Source organism: Equus caballus, chromosome 13, assembly GCF_041296265.1.
Source record: "Equus caballus isolate H_3958 breed thoroughbred chromosome 13, TB-T2T, whole genome shotgun sequence".
In the NCBI taxonomy this organism is placed as follows: Eukaryota; Metazoa; Chordata; class Mammalia; order Perissodactyla; family Equidae; genus Equus; species Equus caballus.
In genome coordinates, this window is record NC_091696.1 from 29,252,306 (window position 1) to 29,268,077 (window position 15,772).

The 15,772-nt window shown below is 34.2% G+C and overlaps 1 protein-coding gene across 3 annotated transcripts in view; it reads right to left on the reverse strand.

Annotated features, from left to right (window-relative positions):
- The window catches only part of SEPTIN14 (septin 14), a 144,169-nt gene that overhangs the window by 39,774 nt on the left and 88,623 nt on the right, over positions 1-15,772 (reverse strand). For all 3 annotated transcript variants that reach the window (XM_070231840.1, XM_070231839.1, XM_023655565.2), the window contains 2 exons: positions 14,824-15,010; positions 11,988-12,149 (listed from right to left, as the gene is read on the reverse strand). In XM_070231840.1, coding sequence (XP_070087941.1) covers positions 11,988-12,149; positions 14,824-15,010 — 349 coding nt within the window. The remainder of the gene's footprint in view (positions 1-11,987; positions 12,150-14,823; positions 15,011-15,772) is intronic.

Here is a 15,772-nt window from a genome sequence, read left to right on the forward strand (position 1 = left end):
TGAGTGGATTAAAAAACAAGACTCAACAATATGCTGCCTCCAGGAAACACATTTCAGCTCCAAAAACAAACATAAGCTCAGTGTGAAGGGATGGAAGATGATGTTCCAAGCAAATGGCAAGCAAAACTAAGCAGGTCTTGCCATACTTAAATCAGACAAGGCAGACTTCAAGATAAAAAAGACAAGGAGAGGCAAAGAAGGGCATTAAATACTGAAAGGGACATTCCACCAAGAGGACATAACACATGAATGTATATGCACCTAACACAGGAGCACCAAAGTATACCAAACAACTATTAACAGACTTCAAGGGAGAAATTAACAGAAACACAACAATAGTAGGGAACATCAAGACCCCACTTACATCAACGGATAAATGATCAGACAGCCAACAAGGAAAAGATGGCCTTAAATGAAACACTAGTCCATATAGGCAATAGTTATATATAGAACATTCCATCCAAAAATAGCAGAATACACGTTCTTCTCAAGGGCACATGGAACATACTCAAAGATAGAGCAGATGATGGGAAAGAAGGCAAGCCTTAATAAAGTTAAAAAGATTGAAATCACTTCAAGCATCTTTTCTGACCACAATGCTATGAAACTAGAAATCATCTACAGGAAAAAAGCTAGGAAAGTCACAAATATGAAGAGAGTAAACAACATGCTACTGAAAAACCATTGGATCAATGAATAAATCAAAGGAGAAATCAAAAAATACCTGGAGACAAATGAAAATGAAAATACAACATACCAACTCATGGGCTGCAGAAAATTGGCACTAAGAGGGAAATTTATAGCAATGCAGGCTACCCCAAAAAGCAAGAAAAATCTCAAATAAGTAATCTTAAACCACACCTAACATAATTAGAAAAAGAAGAACAAAGTCCCAAATCAGCAGAAAGAGGGAAATAATACAAATAAGACAAGAAATAAATGAGATAGAGACTAAAAGAAAAGAAAGGATCAATGAAACTAAGAGCTGCTTCTTTGAGAAGATAAACAAAAGGGACAAACTCTTAGCCAGACTCACCAAGCAAAAAAGGAGAGAAGGCTCAAATAAATAAAATTAGAAATGAAAGAGGAGAAATTACAACAGATACCACAGAAATATCAAGGATTATAAGAGAATATAATGAAAAACTATATGACCACAAATTGGATAACCTAAAAAAAACAGATAAATTCTTAGACTCATACAATCTCCCAAAACAGAATCAAGAAGAAATAGAGAATCCGAATAGACCAATCACAAGTGAAAAGATTTAAGCAGCAATCAAAAGGCTCCCACAAAACAAAAGTCCAGGACCAGAAGTCTTCTCTGGGCAATTCCACCAAATATTCTGCAGTATTTAATATTCATTCTTCTCAAATTATTCCAAAAAATTGAAGAAGATAGAACACTTCCTAACTCATTCTATGAGACCAACATTACCCTGATAACAAAACCAGACAAGGACAATGCAAAGAAGGAAAATTACTGGTGAATATCGCTGATGAACATAGATGCAAATATCCACAACAAAATATGAGTAAATCAAATGCAACAATATATTAAAAGGACCATACACCATGATCAAGTGGATTTATACCAGGGACACAGGGGTAGTTCAACATCTGCAAGTCAATCAGTGGGATACACCACATTAACAAAATGAGGAACAAAAATCACATGATATCAATAGATACAGGGAAAGCCTTCAAGAAGATACCAAAGATATTTATGATAAAAATCTCAATAAAATGGCTATAGGAGGAAAGTACCTCAATATAATAAAGGCCACATATGACAAACTCACAGCCAACATCATGCTTAATGGTGAAAAATGGAAAGCTATTCCTCTGAGAACAGGAACAAGACAAGGGTGCCCACTCTTGCCACTCCTATTCAACACAGTACTGGAGGTTTGGCCAGAGCATTTAGGCAAGGAAAAAAAACAGGGATCCAAATTGGAAAGGAAAAAGTGAAACTCTTGCTGTTTTCAGATGACATGATTCTACGTATAGAAAACTCTAAAAATCCACCAGATAGCTATTAGAAATAATCAACAACTACAGCAAAGTTGCAGGGTACAAAATCAACTTATAAAAATCAGTTACATTTCTATACACTAATAATGAATTAGCATAAAGAGAAGTCAGGAATACAATCCCATTTACAATTGCAACAAAAAATAAAATATCTAGGAATAAATTTAACTAAGGATGTCAAAGACCTATACACTGAAAACTATAAGACATTACTGAACGAAATCAAAGCAGATATAAATAAATGGAAAGATATTCCATGCTCATGGAATGGAAGAATAAACATAGGTAAAATATCCATATTACCTAACGCAGTCTACAGAGTCAATGCAATTCCAATCAGAATCCTAATGACGTTCTTCACAGAAATAGAACAAAAATCCTGAATAGCCAAAGCAATCCTGAGAAAAAAGAACAAAGCTAGAAGCATCACAATCTGTGACTTCAAAATATACTACAAAGCTATAGTAGTCAAAAGAGCGTGGTACTGACACAAAAACAGACACACAGATCAATGGAACTAAATTGAAAGCTGAGAAATAAAACCACGTATCTATGGACAGCTATTTTTCAACCAAAGAGCCAAGAACATACAATGGAGAAAGGAAATTCTCTTCAATAAATGATGCTGGGAAAACTAGACAGCCACATGCACAAGATTCAAAGTAGACCATTATCTTACTCCATACACAAAAACCAAGTCAAAATGGATTAAAGACTTGAATATAAGACCCGAAACCACAAAACTCCTAGCAGAAAATATAAGCAGTGCACTCTTTGATATTGGTCTTAGCAGCATCTTTAGAATACCATGTATACTCAGGTAAGGGAAACAAAAGAAAAAATTAACAAATGGGACTACATCAAACTAAAAAGCTTCTGCAAGGCAAAGTGAACCATGAAGAAAGTGAAAAGACAACCCACTAACTGGGAGAAAATATTTGCTGAATCATATATATGACAAGGGATTAATTTCTAAAATATATAAAGAACTCATACAACTCAGCAACAAAGAAACAACCTGATGAAAAAATATGCAGAGGATATGAATAGACATTTTTCCAAAGAAGATATACAGATGGCCCACAGGCAAATGAAAAGATGTTAAACATCACTAATTATTAGGGAAATGCAAATCAAAACTACAATGAGATGTCACCTTACACCCATCAGAACGGTTATTGTTAACAAGACAAAAACCAATAACAAACGTTGGAAAGGATGTGGAAAAAAGGGAACCCTCATACACTGCTGGTGGGAATGCAAACTGGTGCAACCACTATGGAGATTTCTCAAAAAGTTAAAAATAGAAAAACAATACAATCCAGCAATCCCATTACTGAGTATTTATCCAAGGAATATGAAATCAGCAATACAAAGAGATTTATGAACCCTTCATTCATTGAAGCATCATTCACGACAGCCAAGATATGGAGGCAATGCCAGTGCCCATCAACTAATGAATGGATAAAGAAGATGTGGTAATATACATACATACATACATACATACATACACACACACACACACACACACACCCACACACAATGGAATATTACTTAGCCATAAAAAAGACAACATCGTCCCATTTGCACCAACATAGATGGACCTTGAGGGTATTATGTTAAGCAAAACAAGCCAGACAGATAAAGACAAACACTGTATGATTTCACTCATATGTGGAAGATAAACACATGGATAAGGAGAACAGATTAGTGGTTATCAGAGGGGAACAAGGTGGGGGTGAGTGAAAGGGGTAAAGGGGCACATATGTTTGCCGACAGATAAAAACTAGACTATTGGTGGTGAGCATGATGCAGTCTATACACAAACTGATATATGATAATAATAATATACACCTGAAATTACACAATGTTGTAAACCAATATGACCTCAATAAAAGTTTTAAAAAGTAAAGGAGAGTGACTTCAGCAAGATGGTGAAAGAGAAATACACATCCTCCCCATAGAAACATTGATTTGGCAACCATCCACAGAAAAAAGTAGCTTTGTGGGAGCCTCAGGATGCGGGTGGTGTTTGCCACACCCTGAGGAAGGCCTAGAATGAAGAAAGATACTTTGAGGAAACAGGCTAGGATCCCAGGAGCAGGCCTGCTGACTGTAAACCTGGCTGCAGACTTGGAAGCAACCATCTCTTTCTATGAAATTAGCGCCAGTCCTGTCCATCTGCAGTGTTGCCATAGGCAGGAAACATGCCATCCTGTGACCTTGGTAACAGGCCCACTGACTGAAGATCCAATCGAACCAAGAAACAATCCATGACCCAGCTCCAACCCCTCTCAACCATGGTCCAAGAGGCAATCTCATCTGTCCAGGGACCTGGGGGTAGCCATGTCCATTCATGCCTATGGGAATAGCCCTGTGGACAATTGACTGTGGACCTGGAAGCAATCTCATGACCTGGCTCTAATCTCACTCAACTATGGTTCCATAGGTAGTCTTGTCTGCTGGAGGACTTAGCAGAAGTTATACCCACTGCACCCTGGCAACTGGTCCACTGCCTACAACCCAACTCTGGGCAAGGAAGGGGCCTCATAACTCAGCTCCAGCCCAGCTCATCTGTGGTCCTAGAAGAAGTCATGTCAGTTGGAGGACCCAGCAGGAGAAAGACTTTACCTTTCAAAACCAGTCTGAGTAGACTGAAAGTGGTGATTATTCTTTCAAATGCAGAGACGCCAATGCAAGGCTACAAAGATCTCAAAGAACAAGGCAAATGTGACACTACCAATGGAAAGTAATAAAGCTCCAATAATCAACCCTATCAAAATAGAGATCCTTTTGCTTGACAAAGAGTTTACAATAATTTTCTTAAAGAAGCTGAATGAGGCACAAGAAAATGCAGATACACAATTAAACAAAATCAGGAAAACAATATGTGAACAAAATGAGAAGTGCAATAAAACATAAAAGCCATACAAAACAACCAAACAGAAGTCCTGGAGCTGAAAAATATGACTGAGCTGAAAATTAAAGTAGATCATTTTAACGTCAGACTTAATTAAGCAGAACAATCAGTGAACTCAAAGATATTTTGAAATCATTCAGTTAGAAGGACAAAAGCAAAAAGAATTAAAAAGTGAAAATCTTTGGGATTATTTGACATCATCATGGAATCAATATACACATTATGAGGGTCCCAGAAGGAGGAGAGAGAGAGAGAGGCAGGGGAGAGAGAGAAAGAGGCAGAAAACTTATTTAAAGAAATAATGGCTGGGGCTGACCCAGTGATGCAGCAGGTAAGTTTGCATGCTACACTTCGGCAGCCCAGGATTCACCAGTTTGGATCCCAGGAGTGGACCTACGCACTGCTTATCAAGCCATGCTGTGGCAGGCATCCCACATATGAAGTAGGGGAAGATGGGCATGGATGTTAGCTCAGGGCTAGTCTTCCTCAGAAAGAATGGCTGAAAGTTTCCCAAATCTAGAGCAAGAAATGGACATTCAGAGTCACAAAGCCCAAAATTATAAAAAATAGAACCTAAGCAGTTCTACAAGAAGATACACTTTAATTAAATTGTCAAAGAAAAATTTTTGTGGGGGTTTTGGGGGGTATGATTTTGTCTTTTTACTCTATATTTTTAAATTTTTTCTTTTTGAAGTATAATGGATAAAGACAAATTTTATATATTTAAAATGTACTGTATGATATTTGGATATGTGTATACATTGTGTAATAATTGCCATAATCAAACTAATTAACATATCCAACACATCATACAGTTACCATTTCTCTTTTTTTTGTGGTAAGAACACTCAAGATTGGCCCTGTTAACAAATTTTAAGTGTAAAATACAGTATTGTTAACTATACTCAAATTGCTGTACAATACATCTCCAGAAGTTTTTCATCTGGTATAACTAAAACTTTGTACTACCTGATCAATATCAGAAAGAAATAATTTTGAAAGCAGTAAGAGAAAGCAACTTGTCACATAAAAGGATCCCTCTTAAGACTCTTAGCAGATTTCTCAGCAGAAACTTGCAAGCCAGAACAGTGGGATGATATAGTCAAGTGTTGGGAAAAAAAAAAAACAACCAAGATTACTTTACCTTGCAAAAGCGTACTTCAAGAATGGAGAGATAAAGACTTTTTCAGGCAAACAAACACTGAGAGAGTTTGTACCACTACATCTACCTTGCTAGAAATGTCATCAGAGTTCTTCAAGTTGAAACGAAAAGATGCTAAACAACTTGGAAGCACATGAAAATAGAAATCTCACCACTAAGCGTAAACATAAAAACAAAATTTTATAATGGTGGCACATAAATCACAACAGACAAAAGTATTAAGAATGACTTTAACCATAGAAATTTGTTAATGAAAACATAATGTAAAAAGAAGTAAAATCTGACATCAATTACATAAAATGGAGAGGTGTAAAGTGTAGAATTGCTGTATGTTATTAGCAAAAACCAGATTACTATAAATATAAAATATTCAATGTAATCCCTCATTGTAATAACTTTTAAAGAGTACAGTAGATAAATAAAAGAAAAACAAGAATAATCAAAGCACACCACCACAAAAATTAAGCCACAAATAAAGACAAAAGAAGAGAAAGGAAAAAGAGACAAAACAGAAAAATTTTTTAAATTGCAAGAAGTTACTACCTACAATAAATTAAGTGTAAAATGACTAAACTCTCAAATCAAAAGACATAGTCTGAGTAGATAAAAAAATAAGAACCAACTATAGGTTGACTACAAGAAACTGAATTTAGATTTAAGGACACACATAGTCTGAAAGTGTAAGGTGGAGAAAGATAGTCCATGTAAATAGTAACCAAAGAAAGTAGAGGTGGGTATACTTTTACCAGACAAAATAGATGTTAAGTCAAAACTGCCATGAGACAAAGAGAGTCATGATATAATGACAAAAGCATATAATAATAAAAATATCAAATCAACATGAATATATAACAATTATAAATATATTTATCACTAACATCAAAGCACCCAAATATAAAAAGCAGTCACTGACAGGCCTGAAGGGAGAAACAGACAAAAATGTAATAATAGTAGGAATCATCAACATTTCACTTTCAAAAATGGCTAGAACAGTCAGACATAAAATCAATAAGAAAATGGCAGAACTGAAGAGATAATGCTATAGACCAAATAGACTTAAAAGATATATACAGTACATTCCACCCAACAGCACCAAATTACCCATTCTTCTCAAATGTACATGGAATATTCTCCGGTATAAATCATATATTGTCACAAAATAGACCTCAACAAAATTAAGAAGACTGAAATTATTACAAGTATCTCTTCTGAACTAAATGGAATGAAACTAGAAATCAATAATAGAAATAGGAAAATATACAAATACGGGGAAATTAACACACTCATAAAAAACTAGTTGGTCAAAAAAGAAATCAAAGAGAAAATTAAAATATATCTTGAGACAAGAAACACAAAAACATAATATATCAAAACTTATGCATGCAACAAAAATGTACTATTAGAGAAGTTTATAGCAATAAATTCCTACATTAAAAAAGAAGAAACATCCTTAATAAACAAGCTAACTTTACAATTCAAGGAAATAGGTGGAAAAATTCCAAACTAAAATTAGCAGAAGAAAGGAATAAAAATGATTATAGGAGAAATAAATTATAAAGACTAAAAAACAATTTTATAAGCTTAGAGTTGCTTTTTGGAAATGATAATCAAAATCAATAAAGCCTTAGCTAAAGTTATAAAGGAAAAATAGAAGACTCAAGTAAATAAAATCAGAAATGTAGGAGAATACATTACAACAGATCACACGACTAAAAGCATCATAAGGGATAGTTATGAACAGTTATACTCCAACAAATTGGATAACCTAGAATATAAGGAGAAATTCCGAAAAACATACAACCTATCAAGATTGAATCAAGAATAAATAGAAAGCCTGAGCAGACTAATAATTAAAAAGGAGATTGAAGAATAAATTTTTTAAAATTTCCAACACAAAATAGCCCAGGACCAGATGGCTTCACAGCTAAATTCTACCAAATGTTTAAAGGAGAACGAATACCCATCCTTCCTAAACTTTTCCAAAAAAAAGTAGAAGGAAACATTCCAAACTCAGTCTATGAGGCCAGCATCACCCTGATACCAAAGCCAGATAAGAACATACAAGAAAATGAAATTACAAGCCAATAACCCTGATGAACATAGACGCAAAAATCTTCAAGAAAATAGCAGCAAACCAAATACAACAGCACATTTAAAGAATCATATGCCATGACGAGTTAGCATTTATCCCTGGGATGCAAGGATATTTCAATGTACAGAAATCAATCAACGTGATACACCACATTAACAGAATAAAAGATAAAAACTACATGATCATCTTAATAAATGCAGAAATAGCATTTGACAAAATTCAATGTCCTTCCATATAAAACTCTCAAAAAATTAGATATAGAAGAAAATTACCTAAAAGTAATAATAGTCATTTATGAAAAGCCTACGACTGACATCATACTCAATGGTTAAAAGCTAAAAGATTTCCCTCTAAGATCCAGAACCAGGCAAAGATGTCCACTTTCATCTCTCCTCTTCAGAATTAGGAAAGAGAAAGAGAAGAAAGTCATCCAAATAAGAAAGGAAGAAACAAAACTATCTCTGTTTACAGATGACACGGTATTATCTGTAGAAAACCCTAAAGATTCCACAGAATATTACTCACCCAAAAAATAAAACTAGGAAATCCTGCATTTACCACAAGATGGATAGAGTTTGAGGGCATTATGCTAAGTGAAATAAATCAGACAGAGAAAGACAAATACTATATGATCTCACTTATATGTGAAATCTAATTTTAAAAAAAATCACCAAACTCATAGAAAAAGAGATCAGATTTGTGGTTATCAGAGGTGGTGGGGTAGGGTAAATGGAATTGGAGGAAAATGATCAAAGATTCAAACTTCCAGCTATAAGATAAGTAAGTACAAGGAATATAACATACAACATGATGACTATAGCTAACACTGCTGTATAATACGTAGGAAAGTTGTTAAGAGAGTAGATCCTAAGAGTTCTCATCACAAGGAGAATTTTTTCTTTTCTTTTTATTGTATTTATATGAGATGATGGATGTTAACTAAATCTATTGTAATCATTTCAGTATATATTTAAATCAAACCATCATTCTGCCCACCTTAAACTTAAAGAGTGATGAATGTCAATTATTTCTCAATAAAACTGGAAGAAAGAAATGAAGGGAGAAATAGACAATTCTACAATAATATTTGCAGACTTCAATATCCCAATATAAAACAATTGATAGAACAAAGATAAGATCAACAAGAAAAGAGACTTGGACAACACTATAAACTAACCAGACAACAAGCATTTATAACACTCCACCCAAAAATAGAATGTACATTCTTATTCTTGCTTGGGTTTAAGACTCTGAGGTGAAAGAACATCGCCATACACAGGATATTGTCCTAAATATTCAATTGCAGGGCAAGACATGCCAGAAATTCTATAAATCCTAATGGTTTCATGTGGATAAGAACGTAGCCTGTGCAAACATAAATAAACTGAAAGATCATTTTCACCTTCAAAGAGAATATACATTATTTCCAAGTGCACATGAAACATCCTCTAGGGTGGGCCATTGGGTAAGCCATAAAACTAAATTCAATAAATATAAAAGAATAAAAAATATACAAAGTATGGCCTTCAACCATAGTGTAATGAAAATATAAATCAATAGCAGTGGAAAATTTTGGAAACTCACAAATATGTGGAAATTAAACCACCACAGTCTTAAATAACCAGAGTCAAAGTTGAAGTAAAAAGAAAAACAGAAGATATTCTGAGATAAATTAAAATGAAGACACAACATATCAAAATTTGTGATGCAGTCAAAACAATGTTTAGAATGAAATGTATAGAAATAAATGCCTATAAAAAAAGAAGGTCATTAACTCAATAACTTAACCATCTATCTTAAGACACTGAAAAAAGAAGAGCAAACTAAACCTAAAGCAAGTAGAGGAAGGAAATGACAAAGATTAAAGAGAATATTAATGAAATAGAGAACAAAAAAAATCAAAGAAACCAAAAGATGGTTGTCTAAAAGACAAACAAAATTGGCAAATCTTTAGCTAGATCAAGGTAAAAAGAGAGGAGATTCAAATTATTATAGTCAGAAATGAAAGGAACATTACTACCAATCTTACAAAAATAAAAATTATTATAAAGGAATACTATAAATCACTGCACACCAACAAATTTGACAACACTTAGATGAAATGGATATATAGACGTTTTTCCAAAGAAGATATACAAATGGTCAATATGTATATGAAAAGATGCTCAACATCACTAATCATTGGAGAAATGCAAATGAAAACCACAATAGGGGGCCAGCTCAGTGGCATAGTGGTTAAGTTTGAACGCTCCACTTTGGCAGCCCAGGGTTCACAGGTTCAGATCCCAGGCGTGGACCTACACACTGCTCATCAAGCCATGCTGTGGCAGCATCCCATATACAAAGTAGAGGAAGATTGGCACAGGTGTTAGCTCAGGGCCAATCTTCCTCACAAAAAAATCCCCCACAATAGGATATCACCTCACATCCAGTAAGAGAAGCTAATATTTAAAAAAACCCCAGAACATGACAAATGTTGATGAGGATGTGGAGAAAACATAATCTTTGCACACTGTTAGTGCGAATGTAAAATAGTGCAGCCACTATGGAAAACAGTTATGGCAATTCCTCCAAAAATTAAACATAGAATTACTGTACAATCCAGCAGTTCCACTTCTTGGCATATACTCAAAGGAACTGAAGAAAGAAACTCAAAGAAATATTTGTACAGACATGAAATAAATATTGAATGATTCCATTTACAGGAAGTACCTTGAGTAGTCAAGGTCTGTCTTATAGACAGAAAATACAATGGTGGTTGCCAAAGGCTGGGGGGAGGAGTAATGAGGAGTTATTATTTATTGGATGCAGAGTTTCAGTTTTGCGAGATGGAAAGAGTTCTGTGGATGGATGGTGGTGATGGTAGCACAAGAATGTGAATCTATGCTGCCACTCAACTGTGCACTTTAAAATATTTAAGATGGTAAGTTTCATGTTATGTGTATTTTATCACCATTGAAGAAAACATATAAGTAAATCTTTATTACCTTGGATTTGGCAAAATGTTCCTAGATATGACACCAAAAGTACAAGCAACAACAAAAATAGATAAATTGGACCTCATCAAAATTTAAAAATTTGTGTTTCAAAGGACACCAAAAAGCAAGTAAAAGAATGACAAGCAGATTGGGAGAAAATATTTGCAAATCATATATCTCAAAGTAATTTGTATCCAAAATATAGAAAGAACACATAATTCAATAATAAAAAGACAAAGCATAATTTAAAAATGGGCAAAATATCTGAGTAAATGTCTCTTCTGGAAATATATACTAATATCTGTAAGCATATGAAAAAGCTAAGTATTATATAATTCCATTCATACGATATGTCCAGAACAGAGAAATATACAGAGAAATTCAATTAGTGTTTGTCTAGGATTGGTGGGGAGGAGGGCTGACAGGTAGTGTGGGAGAAGAGCTAAAGGGTCTGGGTTTTCTTTTTGAGCTGATAAAAATGTCCTAAAATTGATTGTGGTGATGGGTGAACACATCTGTAAATAGATGAAAAATTGTTGAATTGTATACTTTAATGAGTGACTCATATGGTATGTGAACTATATCTTAATATAGCTGTTTAAAAAGAGAATTGATTCTCAGAAACATTTTTCAAAATCAAGAAAATAAAACATTTTTCCACACTGGGTTTTGGAAAAAATACCTTATTATACTCTTTTCATCAGATACAAGCGACAATGTATTACTAATATTGTTACTTATAAATTATATTTTCATTCACACCTGTAAAGTAGAATTGATATTCAATAGTTCAAAGCTTACATTCATTGAGGAGTTCACTTGAGCAGTACTTTGATCATCTGTTGGGAACTGGTATATCTGTATGCCATGACTAACCAATTCATTCATTATCTTAAACTTAAATTTCTGTAAGTCACTTTTTGACAATGTATCTGCTTTGGCAATCAGTGGTATAATGTTCACCTATTAAGAAGAAAGCAAACAAAACCTCATCAGTGAATATTTTTTATTAATCCTAGAATTTTTACAGTAAAAACCACAATCTCTGGCAACAAATTTTTGTAGCTAATCACTAGCTATCTTGCCTTCCCTATAACTTTTTTCCAAAATTCTCAGTACTTTTGAAGATTAATCTTTTATCAGAATTAAGTCCTGAAGTCTTAACTTTCTTTCTTTTGGCAAACTTTCTTATACTTCCAACAAATCTGGAGTTAGTAAAATGTAAGTAGTAGGATGAAGTAGTCTATTTACTTCACTATCATTTTGATTTCTTATTAAACTGTGTGCTAAAAAGTCAGAAAAGACCTGTCATCAAAATTGTAGACCAGATTAATTTTGTCTTTCTACCATTATTTATTCATACCACCTTCTCCATAAATTTGTCTTAATCAATGCCCCATTTTCACAAATACTTGCTCTATCTAGATGTCTTTGCAGATAAATTTGCTTGTGTTTTCCAAAGAGCACCTAAAATAATGTATTTTTTGTTACCATACCCTAAAGGTTGAATGCGTGTGTATAGCATCTCGCTAACAAATATGTTCATTTGTAATTTGTAAAAAGGAACTGTTACATATTTGAGGTTGAAATTTTATTCATAAACTTTTCTTCCTAGTTCTACAATGTGATCTTTCCTGTCTCCTGGCATTTTCACATTAATAATTAAACTTTGTATAAAATAACAATATGAAAAATTCTAAAATATGTTTTATTACTGTTAAAATAATATTTTATTAAATCACAACTACATGATATCAAGTTCGGTTATATAGTAGGGATGCATAAAAGTCAGTTTTAGGTATATTGCTTTTGCTCTAGATTATTCAACTTTTTAAAAACAATCCTTATGCAAAGCTGTGGCTTCCATATTATAACATAGATGTTCAAAATTTTGTATAATTTTAAAATATTAAATAATAGCTTCCACAGTAAAAATCAGACTACTGCCAAGGTAGATTCAACACTATCATGAATGTCTTGGGTTTTATCGATGAGCAAGCTGGGAAAAGATATCCTCCAGTGATAGTAAATCATTATCACATAAGAAATGGAAACTTTCCATGACAATAATTCCTCAGGTGATCAGACTTGAGGAACAAAAGTCTGTTATTGCAGGGAGAGCTGAGCAAACTGGAAGAGAAGACAACAGATACAGACACTCCCTTGCCCCTTGAATGTAATGGTCCTTGAAAAAACTAGCAATTTATGTTTCTGGAAGTGGCTTGATGATTATGGCTGCCCATAAAGTTAAAAACAAAACTATGTGTCCCTGACTATTGAATATACTACTAATCAAGAAATTGAGGCAGCTAAATTTTAACTAGAAATCTAACTATTTTCAACTCCTTGGTAAAATGTGAGATTAAGTACAAAGTTTGTTTTCAGTTTGAACAATACATAACAAATTCAGGCTTTATTTGATATACAGAATCCAATTTTAGAAATTTTCCTCTCTTCTGCTGTATAAAGTAAAAGGCAACACGTTTTATCAGGGCTGAGTGCAGGAAAGGATCTCAGGACATAATTTCTTTCATGTGTATATTAATCCTCTGTTGAAAATATGTATATTGCATTCTGAATCTTCTCCAATAGAACCAGCAGCCAGGATCGTGCTTCATGTTTCACACCATCAGTGGTACCAGGTAAATCATAATGGGATTATTTTACAGTACTATAGAGTAAATTTAATTTCAAAAATATGAGCAAATGGGGGCTGGCCCCGTGGCCAAGTGGTTAAGTTCGCGCACTCCGCTGCAGGTGGCCCAGTGTTTCGTTGGTTCGAATCCTGGGTGCGGACATGACACTGCTCATCAAACCATGCTGAGGCGGCATCCCATATACCACAACTAGAAGGACCCACAACGAAGAATATACAACTATGTACCGGGGGGGCTTTGGGGAGAAAAAGGAAAAAATAAAATCTTAAAAAAAAAAAATATGAGCAAATGACCATGATCTAAAGTATCATTTAACCACCAAAAATCCCCTAAATTTTTATTTTAATTTTTTTACCTGCATCTCATTTTCCTAACTGATGCATTTTCTAATTAAGTTTCTCTGGAAAGCAAGCTAAAGCTGAAATGTATCAAATGCTGTTATGGACTAAATGTGTCTCCATGCCCCATGCATGTGTTGAAGTTCTAAGACCTAGTATCTCAGAATATGACTGTATTTGGAGTTAGAATCTTTAAAGAGGTGATTAAGTTACAATAAGACCATTAGGATGAGTCTTAATCCAATCTGACTGGTGTCTGTATAAGAAGAGGAAGCTTGGAAACAAAGGAATATCAGATGTGTGCATAGTGGAAAGATCTTGTGAGGACACACTGAGAAGGTGACCATCTGCCACCCAAGAAGAGAGGTTTCAGAGAAAACAAAACTTGGTGACACTTTGATCTTGGACTACCAGCTCCCAGAGCTGTGAGAAACAAATTTCTGTTGTTTAAAACACTAAGTCTGTAGTATTTTGTAATGGTATCCCTAGGAAGCTAATACAAATGCTTTAAGTATTAACAGAAAAATATATATCTACATGTAATACAAAATAACATGTTCTTGTACACAAATGCCTTCAAGATATAAATTATCTCAAAATAAATACAAAATCTTGATAGGTTGATGGATTTACCAAACATACCTTAGTGTCAATATTCTTCAAGGTTAATAAATCAAGGGACTTCAGAGAATGTCCTGTAGGTGAAATGAAGTACAGGCACACATGGATACGAGAATCATGGTAGTCAATGAAGGAACGTTTAATTTTCAATTCTTCTTGAAGATAGGCCTCAAATTGAGCATCTATGTAGTCAACTATTGGTTGGTAGCTGAAAAAAGTCATTATTTAAACATTTAGCTTAATAGATTAATGACATTGGAAGTCTGCATTTTCATCATTTAATAAATAGTTAATATGTGTACTTAGTATGTGAGTATACATATCAATAACTTAACAGTTAATATGTGAGTACATATATTACCAAAAGTATTTTAAAAATATATCACCTGTCCTTACAAAGATAGCAATTACAAATCAATACAAAGGCATATGCTTTACATTGTCTATAGAAAGGGCAAAATGATCTATCAGTTCAATGCAATTCCAATCAGAAACCAAATTTTTTATGTGTATATATGTAGAAGTGCAAAGGACCAAGAATGCTCAAGACATACTGAAGAAAAACAGGGAGATATATTCTTCGTGGTCCTATTATAAACCTAAAATAATAGGGTGTGGTATCAGCACAAGGATAGATAGACTAAAGCACAAGACAATTTTTGGATCTGATAGAACTGTTCTATACCACAACTGAGACGGTGGATGTACAACTCTATGCATTCTTAAAAACCCACAGAAATTGGGGCTGGCCCCGTGGCCGAGTGGTTAAGTTCGCGCGCTCCGCTGCAGGCGGCCCAGTGTTTCGTCGGTTCGAATCCTGGGCGCGGACATGGCACTGCTCATCAGACCACGCTGAGGCAGCGTCCCACATGCCACAACTAGAAGAACCCACAACGAAGAATACACAACTATGTACTGGGGGGCTTTGGGGAGAAAAAGGAAAAAATAAAATCTTTAAAAAAAAAAAAAA